The following is a 20,399-nucleotide window of genomic DNA, read 5'->3' as shown; positions in this document are numbered from 1 at the left end:
GTGTGTATCTGGGATTGGACTCATAATAGTGAACATCTATATAGTATAAGATCCCATGCTGAAATGGCAAGTGTTACATATACGTATCTTAAGGCGCAAAAATATATTAAGTGCTGCCCTAGTCCGGCCTTGAGGATGTTTTTGCTACGCTTTAGGACTAATCAACTGCCCACATTGCTGAAGTTGGGACCAAAATTTAAAATTCTGCGTGAGAAACGTACATGTCGTATATGTAATAACAAAAATGTACTTGAATCAGTGAGACATTTGTTTACCGAGTGTCTTGGATTAGCACCAGCTATCATTGAGATCCTTTTGGGGTTTTGTTAATAATCTTGAGCATATACAAACTGACCATTTTTGGCCATATTGTTTAAACTCGGAAAGTCAAAAGTTACATTTTGCAATATATATACTATGGAAACTGATAACGAGAAAATGGTCGAATGTTTTGTCTTTGTCAAACCCAGAGAACATAGTATGTTGATGTATCTGTTTTAGCATAATAGTTTTATTTTACAGTCCTATTTCTAGTATTATATTAATCATATGCACAATGAAATGAAATTAATATGAATTATTTATGAATGCTCTCTGATGTGATGACTATGAATGAATTTTAATAATTAAGTATTAATCTCGTCAGTATGCAGCTCTGGTTTTTTGAAGCTGAAGATTCTGAAGAAGACGTTGCCATTCCTGCTGTTACAATCTCTAGCGAAAGTGGTAGCTGCATCGACACTAGGGTCTATTGATTACTGTATTTATCTGCGCCAGCCAGCTTTTCTGTTCCAAAGGCTGCAGCTTCTTCAAAATGCTGCAGCTCAGCTAGCATTTGGAGCATAATCGGTTATCTCACTCACAAGCTCTCCTTCGGCAACTTCATTGGCTCCCGGTGAGCAGTCGCATTGAGTTTAAGATTCTATGCATTACTCACAAGTATTTCTATCACCTTGGTGCTGAGTATTTGCAGGTCAAACGTATTCCCCACGTTTCTCTAAGGTCCCTTTGATCGGTTTGTCAGAAACCCTTGATGGTCCCCAGATTTCGGGTCGGACGTGCAGGGGACCGAGCTTTTTCCACTCTCGTACCTGTCTTGTGGGACTCTCTGCCAGACTATCTTCAGAATTTGAGTGATCATATGGGCTTCCGGAAGCCTTGAAGAGACATATTTTTTAGTTTTATCTTTGTTTTCTGTTGTAGAGTAGTTGTCTCTCATCTGCTGTTTTTAGCTCCTAGATGCCTTCGGGCCATAGTTTTGCTCTTTATAAATATTATTACATTACATTACATATTGCACTGGTTTATGTGTGACGTCCTTTTTCCGGAATGCATGGCATGCACCCTCTGGACATTGCATAATTTTCTCAGTCCCCGTTGGGCTCACAGCTGAATGTCATGTTTGTGTCCAAATGATTAGATAGCTCAGCCACCTTTAAAAGGATAAAGAAGAGGCCAGTCGGTACTGACATAGACAGTACTGTCATGGCAGGGTAGTAGTGCTGACTGAGGAGCAGTACGAAGAGGAGCAGGTATGCTCTCATAATCTGTTTACTTTTGCAATCCCTTGAAGGGGCCTCAACAGGTCTGAACAGAAGAATGTTTTAAACATCCTGTCCAATGGAGCCCGCTTATAGTCTGAGATGAAGGAAGGTTGTGGGGCATTTATTGCTGTGCTGCACCATTTGAAATAGCATGCTTGATCTCCAGTGGAATCACAGGAACTGGGGCCACATTGAGGGGGCGTGGCTAGCAATCCATGTAGGAGGCAAGGCTGCTCCGGAGCTCCCGAGGATCTGTCCACAATCCTGCCAATGCCCGCCGCCTGAGCCCCCAAAAACGCAGCAAAATTCAGGCGAATGCGTGGGACAGAACACTGCACGGAACGGAATACCCAGTAGCCGCAACAATGACTCACAAAGGAAAATGACCGAGATGGATGAAACGAGCCGATACCAAGAAAACGGCAACAAAATGGCCACCTCAAAGAACCAAGAGCTCGGGAGACTGCGAGCCGCTGAGTGAAGCAAGCGCTGACTTTCTCAAGCACTGCCAGTGAGGATCCCTGAGAAGCGCACAACTGCTGGTGACAGACGGAGTACATGGGCACCTCACAGGTGCCAACCCCATGTGCTCACAGACTGAGGCCCCCACACACACCCTGACAGCACTTGAGGCACAACCGCAGCGCCGGAGCAGGCGCGGAAGGCGTAGCAGATCTACGCTGGGGACCGGAGCACGGCCCGCCCCCCAGAACAGCAGGCAATACGGGGGCTGACCGAAAACTGAGCGGGGACCAGCTGCACCCGCTAAAGTTGGAGCCCCCGCTCAGCAGCGCACAAATCAGGACCGCGGCAGGGGGGAGGGGCCTGCAGCTAATACATAATAAGCATCGCACTGCACCTGTGGAACGAGACCCCCGGCAGACCATGTGGTCCTGTCACAAGCACAGAGCCTGATTATTAGGAGTGGCAATCACAGAGACAAAGCTACTTAGCCCCAGACAATATATGCGCAGGAGCGCAAGTGATCTGTAAAACACGGTGAACCACATTATGGAGGCCAAAGGACAATACACTGAGGAAAGCCCCATCCGATAAGAGGCCGGCATAAAAGGGCCTCCAGGCAGGGCACAGCTAGTGTACTACACAGACGGTAGATAAGGCTGGGGCATAAGGGCCACCACGGCACGGGAGGTGACACTGGCGCCAGCGCTATGCGAAAGGAAACTACAAGTCACAGTGCCCCAGAAAACTCGAGGCTGACCACCCTCACCGGCAAAGCAGGACTACCGTGCCAGGGCTACAAGTGCATAGAGGAAAGGCACCCCTGTAGGGCGAAGATAGCGAAGCGACCAACGAGGAGCTGCAGTAAGGAGTGTGATCTAAGGGACAGCTGTGACACCTTGGCGCCTCACACCCAGAGAGACGCACCACACCTACGTAGAGAATAGCGCCAGGCAGAAACAAAAAGAACACTGGCCCTAACCACTTAGCCTTAACGGAGAGACATACAGAGAGGGCAAATAAGCTGCCCAAATTGAAGGGGAAACAGCCCACAATGGAGGATTACACCAAAACTCCACAAATAACGGAAGGTGCCAGGAACAAGGAGAGAAAACCCAGGGGGACGCATCACCAACATGGGAAGATCGACAGATACTGGAGGCAATCGCGGACCTGAAAGCGACAAGGGAAACAAAACTGGAGGTGGCAATGACCACCCTAAAGGAGTCGTTAGAGGCCAAAATTGACACGGTGAAGGTGGACGTTAAGTTACTGAGGCAAGGCGTAAGGTCAATAGCGGAACGCACAGGCGCATTGGAAAAGGAAGCGAAAGCAAACATGGCTGCCTGCGTGTCGCACACCGCAGAGATTCACGTACTGCAGCAACAAGTGGGCAACTTGGAAGATAGAGCTGAAGAAGCCGAAGGATGCGCACGGAGGAACAACATATTGTGAGCCTCCCAGAGGGACAGGTGGGATCAAACCCCACCTAATGTATTGAGACAATGCTACTGCAAGAAATAGAAGGAGAGGCGCTTACTCAAGGCTTTGCAGTGGAGAGGGCACACAGAGCCTTGTCAAGAAGACCCCCCCCTCCCCGGTGCCCGCCCAAGACCAATAATAGCCAAGATATTGAACTATCGCGACAGGGAGCGGATCCTGGAATACTTTCGCAAGGGCGGCACAATACAAAGGTCTTCGGCGACCATCACCGCCTACCTGAATTACATACTCCAAGTACAAAGACAACGGATGAACTTCAGGATAGTGAAGAAGAGGCTTCGGGAAGCGGGCCTCAAATACATGCTGATGTACCCGGCTAAGCTGAAAGTGTTCCACGGGAACCGAGCAATATTTTTTAAGACCCCAGAGGATGCGATGGAGTGGCTGGACACACAGAATTGCCCGATGGGGACAGATGACCAGAAGGAAGGCAATGGAGAAATGAGGCGATGGCCCGAGAGTCTGAGGTGTCGTATAACCGGTGACATTGGGACTGGATTATAGACCTGTGAAACTAGATGAAGGTGGGTAGCACTTGAGATAGCAATGGTTCGGGAGATACAGAGGACCTGTACTCACACCCCAGTATATAGTTTAGTTGGGATATCAGTAGTGCGGTAACCCCCTGCTAGGCACCTAGTACCGGATTAGCCAGGGTAGGGCCAAATGCAGGATCACCTGAGATCCAGGGATGGAGCTGGGCAACCGTTGGGGCAGGGAAGGGAGCGGGGTGGGAAGGGAGTTGGGGAGTGTGCTGTGGGGGTTGAAAGGGAATGAGCCTACACCCACGTGCTACTGCGGGTGATATGGATGATGATGGAAGTAAGAGGAGGAACATGGTACGGCTGATAATGGGGGACCTCAAGATAGTAACCTGGAACGTCAGGGGACTCAACAGTTATCTAAAAAGGAATAAAGTTATGATGTACCTCAAGAGACATAAGATAGACATTGCCCTGCTTCAGAAACCCACCTCACAATGGACAAACAGGAAATGATATGGGGGAAATGGAAGGGAACCATCATTGGGGCAACATATTCGGCATACGCCAGGGGGGTGGCGACCTGGATAGCACCACACATACCCTTCCAGTTAATACAGTCTACAGTGGACACGGATGGTAGGCTGGTAGCGATAATGGGTCTGATTGAAAGCAGGGAGGTGAGCATCATCAACTCATACACACCCAACCAGGACACTGTAGCATATTTTTAGACCCTATATGGTAAAATTAGCCCGTACCTAGGAGGGGTAGTGATATGGGGAGGAGATTTCAACTGTACGCTGAACCCAGAGGTGGCTAGATCGGACGAGAGGCAAAGCAAGCCTACCCCTGATGCTAGAACCTTGAAGAACTTGCTTAGGGAATTACAATTAGAAAACATATGGAGGGTACGCCACCCACAGGATAAACAGTACTCGCACTATGCAGCCCCACAAAATCTACACACTCGGCTGTATTATGTGTTTGTCTCTTTGGACGTGACTGGTTAAATAGTGCAGGCAGAATACAAAGTGAGGGTCCTCTCAGACCACTCGCCACTGATAACATGGCAATATCTGCCCCCCAGACCAAGGATCCCCACATGGCGGCTCAGAATAGAGGCATTGAAAGATACAGTGTTTAGGGAGGATCTAAGGGAGGACATCAGGGAATACTTTGAGAAAAACACCGGAAGCGTACGATCAGCGGGCACCCTGTGGGAGGCTTTTAAGGTGGTGGTGAGGGGATCTACCATATCAAAATCCAAAGGGCTCCAAGGGGATATAATTCAGGACCTACGAAAGGCTGAGGAGAAACTTGCAACAGTTACAGAAATGGGGGGATAGCCCCCTAGGCGGCATGGAAACCATAAGTAAACTACAGCAAGAATGCGAGGGACTCTGGGAGAGACTATGTAACCTAAATTACAAGAAATATATAGAGAGCCAGCACGCTGGGGGAGATAAGCCGGGAAGGTTGTTGGCATGGCTGTACAAGAAGGAAACACCCACAGCAGCTATCAGCAATACAAGAGGAGAATGGCCAGACGCTAGGAAACCCAAGAGGGAGTGAACAAGGGTTTCCACAAATCTTACCAACAATTGTACCAAGACAGGGGAAAAGGGGAGGAGAGCGAGATCACAGGAATACTGCAGGATATAGGCCTACCAAAAATAAGTATGGAAGAAAGAGAGAGCTTGGATGCCCCGATAACGCGAGAGGAACTAGAAGCAGTGGTTAAGCAGCTGCCCACCAGTAAGGCCCCGGGGATAGATGGACTGCCGAGTGAATTTTTTAAAATGTACAGTGCGGAGGTACTTCCCCCAGATGCTAGACATGTTGAATGAGGCGCTGGAAGTGGGGAGATTGCTGGAATCCCTTAGAGAGGCAATTATCATCCCACTCCTTAAGCCAGACAAACCTAGCGAAGACTGCGGGTCATATCGACCGCTCTCCATGTTGAATCAAGATAGGTTCTCACGGCTCTACTGGCGACTAGATTGCAACAAGTCATAGGAGCTCATACACCCAGATCAAACCGGTTATGTACCACACAGACGCATAGCTGATAACTTGAGGAGGCTCCACCACGTTGTAGAACAAGTGGAAGGGGAAACGCAGGAAATGGCTATAGCCTCGCTGGACGCCGTGAAAGCCTTTGACTCCATCAGATGGCCTTGGCTGCTGGCAGCCTTGAAAGGATACGGTATAGGGCCAGGGTACCTACGATGGGCGAATTGTTTTACAGCTCCCCACTGGCCAGAGTTAATACGGGAGCTATCATCTCAGACAGATGGCAGCTCAGTAGGGGTACCAGACAGGGCAGCCCTTGGTCCCCTATGCTGTATATCCTTGCATTGGAACCCTTGGCAATATATTTGAGACAGCAATATGAACCTGTGGGAATTCACACAAGGGGGGGACCGCACCTCATATCGTTGTATGCAGACGATATCTTACTATATTTAAGATACCCAGAGGAAAACTTGCAATATGTCCTGGAAGTGATGGAGCGGTTTGCGTCACTCTCTGGGATAGTGGTTAACCCCCCTGAAATCCATACTGTTTCCCCTAGGCAGATACACAGGGACCCCAAGTGAAGACTTACCAGTATTACAGATACCCTCGGAGACCAGCACCTTTAGATACCTGGGGGTGGATATATACCACAGGGTGGAAGACGAGCATAAACATAACACGGAAAGGGCAGTAGAAAACTTGAAGAAGAGCATGAGATTCTGGGCAAGACTACCCCTGGCTATGGAAGGGAGGGGTAGCACTGTTGAAAATGGTGGCGCTCCTAACGCTTCTACACTTCTTTGTTAATATCCTCTACTTGATACCTAAGCGATTCTTTGACAAACTACAAAGCTTATGCCGGGGCTTCATATGGCACAGTACCAGAAACGGGCCCTATCGAAGCTGCAGAACGCGTACAACAAGGGTGGGATCAAATTACCCATTTTTGAGATGTACTACCTGGTTAGCCAATTACAGCACGTGGCCATATGGCTAAGGTAAGACCCCACAGCAGAGTCCAACTTGCTTCGGTCCGAATGCGCCCCGTTCTTCCTGAAAGAAATGATATGGGTGTTCAACACAGAATTGAAAGGGCGAGCGTGGCTGCTGGAACGGGGATGGAAAATGTGGCACAGGGCCTGTCGGGCACTGGAGAACCCGACTCTGTGCTCCCCCCAGGTGCCGTTAGTGGCGCTGAACGGAGTAGACGAACAACTGCATAAGACGATCAGGAAGCACTGGGAAACTGTTGGCATAGCTACAGTGGGAGACCTATGGCAAGAGGGAAGGGTCATAGAATTTGATTAACTGGCAGTGAGAACCGGAGTACACCCTGGTCAATACATTACTTATGCCAGGGTGGTTCGGCTGGTGCGAGAAACGTGGCCTGCTTTGGTGCTGGAAGACCAGCCTGATGCGTCTGTTGACACGATATACAATATATCGGAAGGAGGACATGAGGTCTCCTAAATCTATGAACTCCTGATGTCCAGGGTGGGGAAGGAGGTAGTGTAATTGAGGAGGGACTGGGAGGAGGAAGTAGAGATACCCATGCAGGACGGGATGTGGGAGAGAGCCCAAACATATCACAAACAAGTGTCCAGGAACGCGAGGTTGCAGCAGATCCAATTATACGGAATCCACAGAGCATATATGACCCCCCAAAGAGTCTCAAGATTCAAAAATACAGCAATACAAGCTTGCCCTAAATGCAGAGAAGAGAATGCTGGCATAGTGCATGCCCAGAGATTGGGAAATTCTTGGGTGAAATAAACCAAAGATTAGCCGAGAAAGGAATCCGGCTGGACGTGGAATCAGTGTGGGCATGTATGATTGGGGGCTTTACGAGACCTTGCAACCTGAGGCATGTAGCAAACTCAAGGACCTGGCCTACATACTGTCCAAGCGTAGAATCGGCATGGGATGGAAGGCGAGCCATAGACCCAGAATAGAAGTGTGGTGGCGGGACCTATTGAAATGGGCAGAGGCGGAAACAGATGTATGGCATGAAGCGACTAATAGAGGGGGGAGGAGGAAGTGGAAACTCTAATGGCATGGAGACTCCTGATAGCCACACTGCAAGGGTCCACCCAGGACGGGCCAGAGGAACAGAATTCCTCTAGTGATACAGAAGACAAGGAATCTTTAGAAGACACCACTGCAGTGGAAGAGGGAGAGTAGGCTCGAGTTGGGGGGACGGGGGAGGGAGAACAAGAATAAACTAAGTGAATGCGTTATAAGATGTTGGAGAGTTATTTTGTTTTTTGTTCTTCTGTGTTGTTATATAAACAATAAAAACATTTTAAAAATGTTTTTTAAAAACTTGGCCCACGTTGAAATGAGTAACTGCAGCCTGTAACTCATGGGGAAGCCTGTATTATACATTTATTTCCCGGAAAGTGAGAACATAGAAGAGGACCTAACTTTATGTAAAATACAGCCAACTTTGCATCCCACTGCCAGTAATAAAGGCTCTGATAGCAGCAGTTCCAAAGTCATTTCGAATGGGCTCATAGTCTCCTCTCAATCAACCCCTTCTCATGAGCCCTCCTATATGGATTGCAAAGAGAATGAAGACTGTCTTGTGAAAGCCTTCAGATTTGATGTCAGATTAATGTACTCTAATGTGTCCAACATTGAATTGAAAGCACTTCCACACTCATATTCCTTCATCAAAATATTCCCTGGAACTTGCTGTAACTACACCACAGGGATTCTAATTCCTTTTATAAAAATGCAATCTTCTGAGAAGATCTGCAGATCTGTGGAGGGACACAGCTTGAGGGCGTTGTTTGGTTATTAACCCACGCATTGACAGCCTATGGACCTGCTAATCCCTATGACCTTTCCCACCCACTACCTTCTTCTCCCTGCCCAAGAAAAAACATATTGGAGCTAGATTTATCAAGCAGTAATATCAAACTTTAGCCTTCTAGTGTTATTGTTAAGCAGCTTGTTGAGAGTGAATTTTTAGTTTTGTCTACTAGCCTATAAGCAAAAACAATTGCATTGAAGTATAGTGAGGCGAGAGAAGACTTCTGTAGAGGGACACAGCTTGAGGGCGTTGTTTGGTTATTAACCCACGCATTGATAGCCTATGGACCTGCTAATCCCTATGACCTTTCCCACCCACTACCTTCTTCTCCCTGCCCAAGAAAAAACATATTGGAGCTAGATTTATCAAGCAGTAACATCAAACTTTAGCCTTCTAATGTTATTGTTAAGCAGCTTGTTGAGAGTGAATAGCTTAATGGCAGTTGTAAATGTGTTATTGATGTTATAAATATATGACGTATGCCTTCATACACTTGATTTATATCTATTCTTTGCACTGAAATTGTGTTAAAAGCAATCACTGACAAAGCAAACAGTTTTGTCTTGTATATAGATATTCAATAGGAATCTTCCCGGCACTACTATTATATGTCCAGTTACTCACACCATGTTATAGCTGTAGCTATCTTATCACCAAGTGGTACCATTATGGTTATGCCTAACAAATACCTATCTCATGCTTACACAACAGCCAAACGTATGGGCTTTACCAATACATGTTTTCAATGGGCCTCGTTACGAGTTTGGCGGTAGCCGTGCCCTTATTAAGGGAACGACTACCGCTAAACTCGCTACCGGGCCCGGCACCCGCGAATGGGCCATTACCGGCCCATTACGAGATGAATGGGCCGGTAAGTGCCCATTCGGGTGTGTCGGTATGGCCGGCCTCCCGATCCCCATTCTGCCCTATAGGGGCATTCTGGCCTTATTTCAGTCACCTACTCTTCTTCCCATTTGGTCAAGTGGCCCATAGGGCAGAATGGGGGTCGGGAGCATGGTTGCACTGGCACTGTTAATAACGGTGCCGGTGAAATCACGAGTTCTGCTCGCGGGTGCCGGTCTGCATGCCTGGTCAGACGACGCGTGCAGTCCGGCACCGGCAAGCAGAACTTGTAATGTGACAGAGAGGTAACAACGGCACCGGTAGCACAACCGGCACCGTTGTTGCCTTTCCGCCAGATTCGTAATGAGGCCCAAAGAGATAAATCCCTTTTGCGGGACCCGGACCCGGTACATCCCCATTTCCATTGAGCCCCCATAGGGCTCAGTGGGAATGGGGAGGATGCTAACAACGGTCCCCTTAACAACGTGCCCATTGTTAGCATCCTGGACTGCTAGCGGGTCCCGCTAAGGACGCCTGGTCTGACCAGACGTTCCTTAGCGGGACCCGCAGCAGTCCTCGTAATAGGGCGGCCCGTAATGAACGTTGCTGGTCCCTTACCGGCACCGTTCATTACGTGGCCGCCAGGGTCCTAATGAGGCCCTTTTATTACGCTCAATTCTTCATGAGGTACTTCCCTTTGTGTTGCAGCATTTGTTAGGTTTAATGTGCACAATGAGCTGTGTGTCTTTTGTTTATTGAAGTATTTTTGTGTTCTTATTCAAAACTGTAGATTAAAAAGACAGTAGAAGAGCTTCATGAAGCAATTGGGGAAAAAGAAGAATTAAAGCAACGCTGTCAAGAGCTTGACCTGCAGGTAAGAATGTCAACATTCAGTACAGTATGTTGTTTTAAGAGCATTCCTTTTTAGTTCAGTTGGTATTCGAAATGGATCTACGGTCAAATGCAGGTAAAAATAAATCACAAAATCCTTCCTAAGTTAAAACCCCTTAACTGTAAAGAGCGAGTATGTTAGTGGTTAGTTACATAGGAAATCATTGTAAGCCTCCCATTGCTTGATTTAAGATTGATGCAAAAGTAGAGTTACTCTGCCAAATATGCATACGCCAGTACAAAGACCTGCTCTGGGCCGCAAGCAAGCGATACTCATCCTCACATTATATTCTCAAACACTCTCCAGCAAACGTTAGAACTTAATATATGAAGAGCAAACGATATGAGGTGTTTTGCAGGCCCTAAACTGAAATTACTTTTTCAAGTCTTATTGTGAGTTTGTATGCACAATTTGGGGATCACTTGGCCAGTTACAGTTGCTTTAATGATGGCATGCACTTTTACATTTATCTGAATCTCTTCAAGGTAATTCCTGATAGGAGAAAATGACGTGAAAGATGCATTTGTAGTATTTCATGATTTCATTGGGACTAGCCTTGACTGCTAATGTTCTGTCTCCTTTCTATCTGCAACAAGTTTGAAAGCTCTGAAGAAGATTGTTGTCAGGTGACGATAGTGCTTTAGGTCTTAAAGGGTTTTTGATGAGGTATGAAAAGTCCTTTCCAATGAATTCTTGGGTGAGCAGAGTGTTGTAATCATGATGCAGGTGTAGACTAAAAGCCAGCATACTAAGTGCAGGTGCAGGGTGGTTTTGCATCTTTTTAACAAGTGCAAAGGATTCTTGTTGTTTGCATTTGTTGCGTAAAACCCCCTGTTCACTGGTTCTGGCCCCTGTTCTGCCCATTTCTTCTTCACTTGCTTTCTTCCAGCAACAACTGGGTGTAGGAGAGGTTGATTCTAAGCTCTGTGTAAAAATAGTACAGTGACATTACTGAACGAAACACCACTTTTCTTATTTGTTCCATATACTGAATCCATATAAACATGGCAACATAATATGGAGCAAATAAGACAAGTGTCGCCCCATCACGGAATAACACTTTCCTAATTTACATGGAGCTCCCAATTGGGCCTAAACAACTTGACTCTCAGACATTATCGAAGGCTGAAGTGTTCATAAACAATAGTTCACTTGAGATTTTTTAAAACTCAGTTGCAGCCTTTTCCATTGATAACTCCAGACTTCTTGTTTGTCCATTGCAAATGTCCTTTGTGTAGGAGAGCTTTTACAGAACCTTTTGTCTGTGCCCAAACTTTAAGCACAGGTTAAAAGGGCAGAATTTCCAATCAAAAGTAGTGAGCCAACAAATATTTTTCACACTTCCTGCACTGGTCTGTGGTGGGAATGTGGACATAACACAGAAATAGGAAAATTGGAAATGAAGGACTGTCCTAATACTGTCCTGGTCGGCTGACAGCATCCCTTCTTCAAATGAGGTGGTGTCAAGTCCTGAGTCAAGGCTACCCCCTAAATCCATTGCAGTACTGATCCATTCGTGCATGAAGGAGATGAACGATCTGAGTTTAATTGTACATGTGGATTAGGTTTTAGTAGATGTGGACCATTTTAATACGAATAGTGTAATGCAACATACATGTGATGGATCGGGCCTTGGTTTCCCCACTGAGTTGACCGATTTAATGGGAAATCCCAGAGTTAACTCTTTTTAAATAAATTCTGAAACCAAGAGGCTTATGGGGGATCTGAAGTTTTACACCATACTCTCAGGGATGTTGATGAACGCATCAGGCTTACGTCTCTGACTGTATCTGCACTAAACATGGTTTTTAGCTCGTTTGTAAAATTATATGACAACGTATGGGAGGCGGTAGGAGCACATTCTATGATGTTAGGTGCTATACATGAAACATTTTAAGATATGGATTTGTTGTACAAGCAACCCTTGCCGGTGGGACCCTCTTTACCATTGGTTTTGGAGAGTTCTTGAACCCAAAAGTGCTGAACACGACACCTATAAACATCACTGATAATTCGAATGATGACAGAAATGTGTTGAATGTGGAGCTTGTGCAGTCTGATGGGGGTCCCTTGAGGGGTGTCTCAGAATCCAATCACCAGTTCATTGAGATTAATAATCAGGTGGATAGCGCACTGCCTGTACTAGGTGAATCAGTGATATTGGTGAATAATAGGGTGGTGTCTCCTCCTACGAAGACTTCGACTGAGGCGATGAAGCACAAGAATCCTGAAAACTCTGACTCAACCACTAAAAGTAGTGAGGTCCCATCCTTGGGAGGCCGTTAGTAGACGTCTTAATACCTAAAACCCCAAAAATCAAAAATTAACAAAAAGGAAAAATACACTTTCACATTCATTTTGGAGAAACCTGACTATCACAGAGTCCCTGAATAAAGATGAACCGTTAAAGGGGAGAAGGTATGTCATGAGTTTATCAACCCTGGTTGCTGAAGATGATAGCAACACCTTTATTGAGCTTGAGTCACGAAAGGAGGAATTGGGAAAGTGCTCAGGGTTGGTTGCAGGAACTGAATCAAATTGAATTGGTTTCAGCATTCAAAAGTAGTGTATCTATTGAAGGTCTAACAGATAGCACTAAGGGTTTATGTGCGACTGAGCTCCCAACAACCAGGTACACCATTTGTTGTTCAAGCTAATTGGTGCGGTGCTCAACGTTTTCCACACAAACAGATTGGGAGATTTTGGGAGGCAATGGTACTGTCGCTCCCGAAGTGAAAGATCTAAATGAAAAAGAATTTCAAATATCCAAACAAGTCTGTATTATAGATTGTCGCTACAGTTCCGCTACAGTTCAGGCATGCAAACTAACCCGGTAACTTTGAATACTTTGGGGGACCCATTATAGTAAAAACAACTCAATAGGAAAGGGGGTGAAAGATTGTGAACAACATATGTTTGGCAGTGATGTGAGAAAATTGTTCAAGAAACTTGCTTTGCCTGGGGGTAAAGATGGTCTAGATCACACTGTACGATGATTCACCCAAAGAGTCATTTTAACCACACCCGTAGAACTCAACTTAAACAAACAAACCACCAGAAAACAAGAGCGTACTTGGTGATATCATGCAACGCATCTGATCTCACCCTGCATAGTGAACTGTGCTACACACAGACAACTGATCACAACTGTCAAGGCCAACTACTATCAAAACACCATAGCAAAGGCCAACTATGAATGCAGAGCCTTCTTCAAAGCCATCAAGTACTGCATCAACCCTCTGCCTGACCCTCATGTACTGCACTCCATTGAGAAATCCACTGCCATTAAGTCTTTCTTCATCATTAAGATCATCATGATCTGCCAGCACATAGACACCAACGTTACAACTGACAGCACACTACACATCCCTTTTCGCAAAACCACAACTACCTGGGCAGCTTTCAAGGCACTCACTATGGAAGACCTCACTGCTACCCTAGCATCCCCCAAGGCCACATCATATACGCATGTCATCCTCCCTGCCTCCATATTCAAGACATTTCTGACTGAAGCACTCTTCCCTTACCTGGCAATCATCAACAGTACCCTTACTCAAGGCACCTTCCCCTCGGCCCTCAAGAACGGACAAATCCTAACACTTTTCAAGAAACCAACACTGAACCCTGAGGACCTCAGCAACTACTGCCCCATTGCCCATCTTCCCTTCCAAGGTAAAATCCTTGAGAAAGCAGTGGGCATGCAACTCCTCCAGCACATCAAAGCCAGCAACCTCCTTAAATCCTACCAATCTGGCTTCAGGACTAGGTGCAGCACAAAAACGGCCATCCTTGCCTCCTGTTTCTCCCTCACCTCTCAGCAGCATTTGACACAGTAGACCACCAGATACTCCCCGACCATCTACATCGCCACATGGGGATCAGGGAGATCATCCTCAGCTGGTTCAAACTGTACTTTGCTAATAGCCACCAGTTTATATAAATGGGTTCCTTCAGATCCCTAACTTGAACCAATCTCAAGAGGAGTCCTGCGAGAAGAACAAGACACACAATAGTTCTACGTTCTCTCTAAGACCCCAATCATTAATTATAACACAATTAAGAGATAAAGCTCTGAATTAAACATGTGCTAGAAATTCTAGTCACTATCTTACCCGACTCACAAATGTATTTATTTATTTATTACATTTGTATAGCGCACAGCAGCTCTTGGGCATTGAGGCACTGTTACTTGAGGGGAGCTTAGTTACAGGGAGAGGGCACATGGGGAGAAGCAGTTGTACATTGAGCAAAAAGAGCAAGTATACATTAGGATATATATAATATACATATGAACATAGGTGAGTAACATCTGTGTGGAGTCACATTTAGGAGGTGAACAGGTAGATTATGGCTGTAGATAGTAGCGTGTTTCAGGAGAAGAGCACTGTTTTCATGGCTTTGCGAAAGGTCATGGTCACAAATAACTCTACTGTCCCTCCTGAATGCCAAGTTACTGTAGTATGCGATGGTGGGCCGCCTAGCTAGCGAAGGACGAAAAACTGTCCCTAATGTTCTATTTAGCACTTGAGCGTCAGCAGGGTGTACCTCCTATGTCACCCAAATAACCTATTATGGAGAAATTTAAAACCAGTACTTGGATTTGTTTCCAAACCCTTTATTCTCCAGCATGGGGTCTGGCATGGATTCACATGCTCATGAATATTCCCCGTCGTCAGGCTGGGATTCCTCGGTAAAGAAAAAATCAGTATCAGTTTCGTTTCTGATCTGTCTTTCGTAGTAGTAACCAATCACTGATCTCTGCGTCATACTGACCACAGCCAATGACTGCCCTCTACCTAAGCCCCGCCTCTGGCAGCCATCTTCAGATTTTTACCCCACGTTCAAGTGTTGGGATCCTCGTGCTATTGCTCTCGAGCGTTAGTGCTTTTTTCATGTTTTTTCTCAGAAAAATTTCTCTTTTTTCGGTCAAAAGAGCCTCAAGCTCCACCGTTTCTTCATCCGGTTAACGGGGACCCGTGTCGGATTCGTCTACGCCCCTCAAGGGTGAAGATTTCGTCGAGCCACGCTTTTGGAGGACTCCAGAAGTTTCTCAGGCCCATCTCGGACATGGCCCAGGAGAAGGGAAGCTCGACGCCCGGAAAGCTGTTCAGGGTCTGCCCTGGATGCCAGCTTCAGAATGTCTTTAAGGAGGACGAACACTCCCTTTGCCTTTACTGCCTACATGAGGACAAGACGCACGTGGAGAAGGACTGTGCGTTTTGCGGCAATATGTCGGAGCGGACCATGAAGGACCACCATCAACGTCTCGCCAACTGGCTGGAAGGAAAGAGCCCGTCAGGCGAGAAGAAGAAGAAGAAGAAGTCCGAGCGGTCTTCTAAGACCTTTGAGGGCGCCCCAGCGACGGGGGTCCAACAGAAGGCCAAGCACCGCGAGTCCGCTGGCACCGGGAGCGCTGAACGGTCGGGCTCTACGGGCGCCAGGCAGGGCGCATCCTCCCCGGCGCCATCAACCACGAGCCAACGCTCTGGCTCGGGTAAGAGGAAGGCCAAGCACCCGGCGAAGCTCCTGGAGAGACCCCGGTCGAGCTCAAAGGCCCCATCGGAGGGGGAGTGAGGCGGTGACCCTCCCCCCAAGGAGAAGGCGGTGAGCGCACCTAAGGTGGTGAAAGCCTTAATCCACCCGGCCAAGGCCTCTATCGAGACAGTCGCGGCGGCCCTGGCTCAGCCTGTGGAGGCTACACCAGTGGTGGCGACCTCGGGGCACAGAGTCTCCCTGCCACCGCGGAGGGAGTCCTCTTTCATGCCCATCAACAGGACCCCCGTGAAACCTCCGACGGAGAAGAAAAAGGGGGGGCAGGAGGTCGTCGTGGATTCGGCCTCAACCTCTGAGGAGGAGCTGATCGAAGTCTTATGCCACGGCGTTGGCGTGGAAGAAGACCAGCCCGTCGGGAGGGACCCCGACGTAGGAGACGACAAGAACGTCGAGGGTGCCGACGGGGCTCCTGACCGCCCGTCGGACTCCCCTCAACCAGTGCCGCAAGACAACTCGACGGCCATTTTGTTGGCTATACAGTCCTTATGCTCGGAGATAAGGACGAGAGTGCCGTTACCACCAGCGGAGGAACCGCTCCCGACGGGGGACCCGGAGCCAGGCCCTTCTGGGAGCCCTCCCCCTAAGAGAAGAAGGATTCACCCTCCACCTCCTTTTCAGCCATCGTGCCCTGTTCAGCCCTCCTCCCCGTCCACGACACGTGGGGATGATACGGGGACTGACACGGCCGCGACGGGTACAGACGACAAGATTTACGACGAGGATCTCCCGTCGTCACCTCCCACCGGGCTTCCCCGCCTGATGAGATTGGATCGTTTCACTCCATTATCTCCAGGGCATCCGAGCTTTTCCAGCTCTGCCCGGAAGAGAAGAAGAAGGAAGGTTTCCTTTATCAACGGCGCGAGACCAAGAGGAAGACGGTCCTCGCTGTACCTCTACTAGGTGATATTTGGGATGAGGGCCTCGCCCTCCTCAAGAACCCATCCACGACGCCAGCTAGAAGGGATCGGTACGAGAAGAAGTACCGGGTCCCGGACGCGCCCCCCTTGTGCCTTCGGGCACAGCCGACCCCGGACTCGGTCATCTCCGCGGCGGCCAGGAATAAAGCGGGGGGGGGCACAGCCTCTACATCAACCTCCCCGCCGGACGGCGAGGGAAAGAAATTAGACACGATGGGACGCAGAGTCATCTCGTCGGCAGCGACGACGATTAAGGCGGCCAACGCCTTGGCTATCGTAGCCCGCTACGACAGGGAGTTGTGGTTCAAACTGGCCCCCCTGCTGGACTTCCTACCGGACGACAAGAGGGCGGAAGCTCTAGAGATCTTGCAGGAAGGAGAGGTGGCTTCGGACCACGCCATCACGATTGCGACGGACATCGCTGACACTGAATTTCGCCAGTTGGGCAACGGCGTGTGCCTTAGGCGGCGTGGATGGCTCAAGGCTACTGACTTCCGTCAGGACGTGCAGACCAGAGTCTTGGACATGCCGTTCGACAGAAACAACTTGTTTGGGAAAACAGTGGACGATTCCCTTCAAGCCATCAAGGCGGACGCGGAGACGCCCCGGGCTCTTGGGGTTCTCCAGCAACGGCGGCCGCCCTTTCGGAGCGGCGGAGGCAAACAGGGTGCCTCCAAACGTTCCAGCGGCGGATTTTCCACCTACCGTCAAGCGGCCCGTTCGTCGTCACAGGAAGCTTATAGGGGACGAGGCAAGTCAGGCGGACCCCGCCATCGTCGCCAAGGAGGACAAGGCGGCAAGGCCTCGTCGAAGCAGGACTAAACCGGCTGTGGGGTCGGGCCCCCACCGAAGCACCCCGGTGGGAGGCCGGCTGGCGAGCTTCGTCAGCGTGTGGGAGTCCATCTCCACCGACCGTTGGGTGCTGGACGCCCTAGCTCAGGGTCACGCGCTCGAGTTTCTAAGGAGGTGCCCGCGTGTCCCCCCTGTGGCCAGGAAAGAACATCACGTCCCTCAACTTCTCTTGGAGGTAAAGGCGATGCTCAAGAAGGGGTCAACTGGAGGAGGGCGATTTCCTGTCGTCGTTGGATTTGGAGGATGCCTACTTCCATATTCCTATCCTAAAGGGACACCGAACGTTTCTCAGGTTCGTGGTCCAAGGGCGTCACTACCAGTTCAGAGCCCTTCCCTTCGGATTGAGGTCGGCACCCAGAGTGTTCACCAAGTGCCTTGCACCGGTGGCGGCGCAGCTGCGCCGAGAGGGGATCCACGTCTACCCCTACCTGGACGACTGGCTCATCCGAGCAAAGACGAAGGAGCTCGCCGTGGAGCACATGGCAAGGACCGTCCAACTACTCACGGACCTGGGATTCTCCATAAACTACGCCAAGTCCCACCTGGTGCCCGCGCAAGATGCACTGTTTCTGGGAGCGAGGCTCGACACAGTGTCGCTTCTGGCCTCTCCGTCGGAGGAAAGGACGAGGGCCATCTTGGGCAAGGTGCAGCGGATGCTGGTTGCGGACGCGGCCAGGGTGAGGTCCATCAAGTCCCTCCTCGGAATGATGTCTTCCTGCATTTACCTCATCTGCCTGTGCAGGCTCTGGATGCGCCCGTTGCAGGAGTTCCTGGACGCGCGCTGGATCCAGACGACGGGCAGCTTCGAGGAGAGGATCACACTCGACGAGAGTTTCCGACGAGCGATCCGGTGGTGGGGCACCCGCGCGCCTCTGACAGCGGGCATGGACTTCCAGACCCCCGGCCACCAGGAGACAGTGACCACGGATGCCTCCCTGGAAGGGTGGGGAGCGCACACCGAAAATCTGCACGCGAGAGGCCTTTGGCTTCCGACGGAGAAGTCCCTCCATATCAACGTCCTGGAGCTCCGTGCAGTGTTTTGGGCCCTCAGGTCCTTTCTTCCGTCCCTCAAGGGCAAGGTGGTGAGGATCTTCACCGACAACACCACCACCATGTTCTACATCCGGAAGCAGGGCGGAACCAGGTCGCCAGCCCTGTCCAAGGAGGCGCAGGATCTTTGGCATTGGGCCGTCGCCCAAGGGATGTTTCTGGTGCCGTTTCATCTGGCAGGGATAAAAAACACCATCGCCGACTCGCTCAGCAGAGAGCTGCGCTCGTGCCATGAGTGGGAACTACGACAGGATCTAGTGGACCGCCTCTTCCGACGGTGGGGCACACCCCAGATCGATCTGTTCGCGACGGCGACGAACTCCAAGTGCCGGAGGTTCGCCAGCAGGTTTCCCCAGCCGAGGAGCATGGGCGATGCTTTCTCGTTCCCCTGGGAGGGCCTGTTTCTATACGCGTTCCCTCCATTGCCATTGCTGATCCGGCTCATCAACCAGCTCAAGAGGTCACAGTGCAGGATGATCCTCGTCGCACCTTCTGTGGCCAAGGCAGATATGGTTCCCGGACCTTCTGGACTTGTCAGCATCCCCGTCAATCAAGCTGCCAGTGGACGCGGATCTTCTCTCCAGGGAAGGAGGCGCCATCCTCCATCACGACCCGAAGTCGCTGAACTTGCAGGCCTGGCTCCTGCAGCATTAGAGTTTGGAGGATACGACATACCGGCCGACTGCAGAGAGGTTCTTGCAAAGGCCAGGGCGTCCTCAACTCTTAAATGCTATGGACACAAATGGAAGAGGTTCTCTGTCTGGTGCCACGCAAAGAAGATTAACCCTCTACGGATTACGGCTCCCCAGATACTGCCATACCTTCTGACGCTGGCCAAGGCTGGACTGGCGCACGCGTCCATCCAGATTCATCTTGCTGCGATCTCCCGATACACCAGAACCACGGGGCGGACGTCTTTGTGGTCTCATCGTCTGGTGAAAGAATTCATGAAGGGACTGTTCAGATCGTTTCCGCCGGTGAAGGCTCCGGCCCCGGCGTGGGAGCTCAACGTGGTGCTGACCAAGCTCATGGGGCCTCCGTTCAAGCCTCTGCACTCGGCTCCGTTGAAGTTCTTGTCGTGGAAAACAGCGTTTCTTGTGGCCATCACCTCTGCACGTAGAGTGGGAGTGATCCAGGCCCTTTCCTGCAAGCCCCCGTACTTGACTTTTCACGACACAAGGGTAGTGCTCAGGACGCACCCCTCCTTCATGCCCAAGGTGCCGTCAGAATTCCACCTCAACGAACCCTTGGTGTTGCCTGTTTACTTCCCGTCGCCTTCATCGCCGGCCGAAAGGACTTTGCACTCGCTTGATGTGGCTAGAGCGCTGAAGTTTTACGTGGACCGCACGAAGTGTTTTCGGAAGACGTCACAACTTTTTGTGAACTTTGGACCTGTCAATCAGGGGAAGGCTCTCTCAAAGGCCTCCATTTCCAGATGGCTCTCCGGCTGTATCATGTACTGTC

At 49.5% G+C, this 20,399-nt stretch overlaps 1 protein-coding gene across 1 annotated transcript in view; it reads left to right on the top strand.

Annotated features, from left to right (window-relative positions):
• HOOK1 (hook microtubule tethering protein 1) overlaps nt 1–20,399 on the top strand; it is a 1,744,708-nt gene that overhangs the window by 504,780 nt on the left and 1,219,529 nt on the right. The window contains exon 8 of the mRNA XM_069642072.1: nt 10,462–10,545. Within this exon, the coding sequence (XP_069498173.1) occupies nt 10,462–10,545 (84 nt within the window). The remainder of the gene's footprint in view (nt 1–10,461; nt 10,546–20,399) is intronic.

This window comes from Ambystoma mexicanum, chromosome 1q, assembly GCF_040938575.1.
Source record: "Ambystoma mexicanum isolate Mex_15411 chromosome 1q, UKY_AmexF1_1, whole genome shotgun sequence".
Lineage (NCBI taxonomy): Eukaryota > Metazoa > Chordata > Amphibia > Caudata > Ambystomatidae > Ambystoma > Ambystoma mexicanum.
This window is presented reverse-complemented; position numbering and strand designations above follow the sequence as displayed.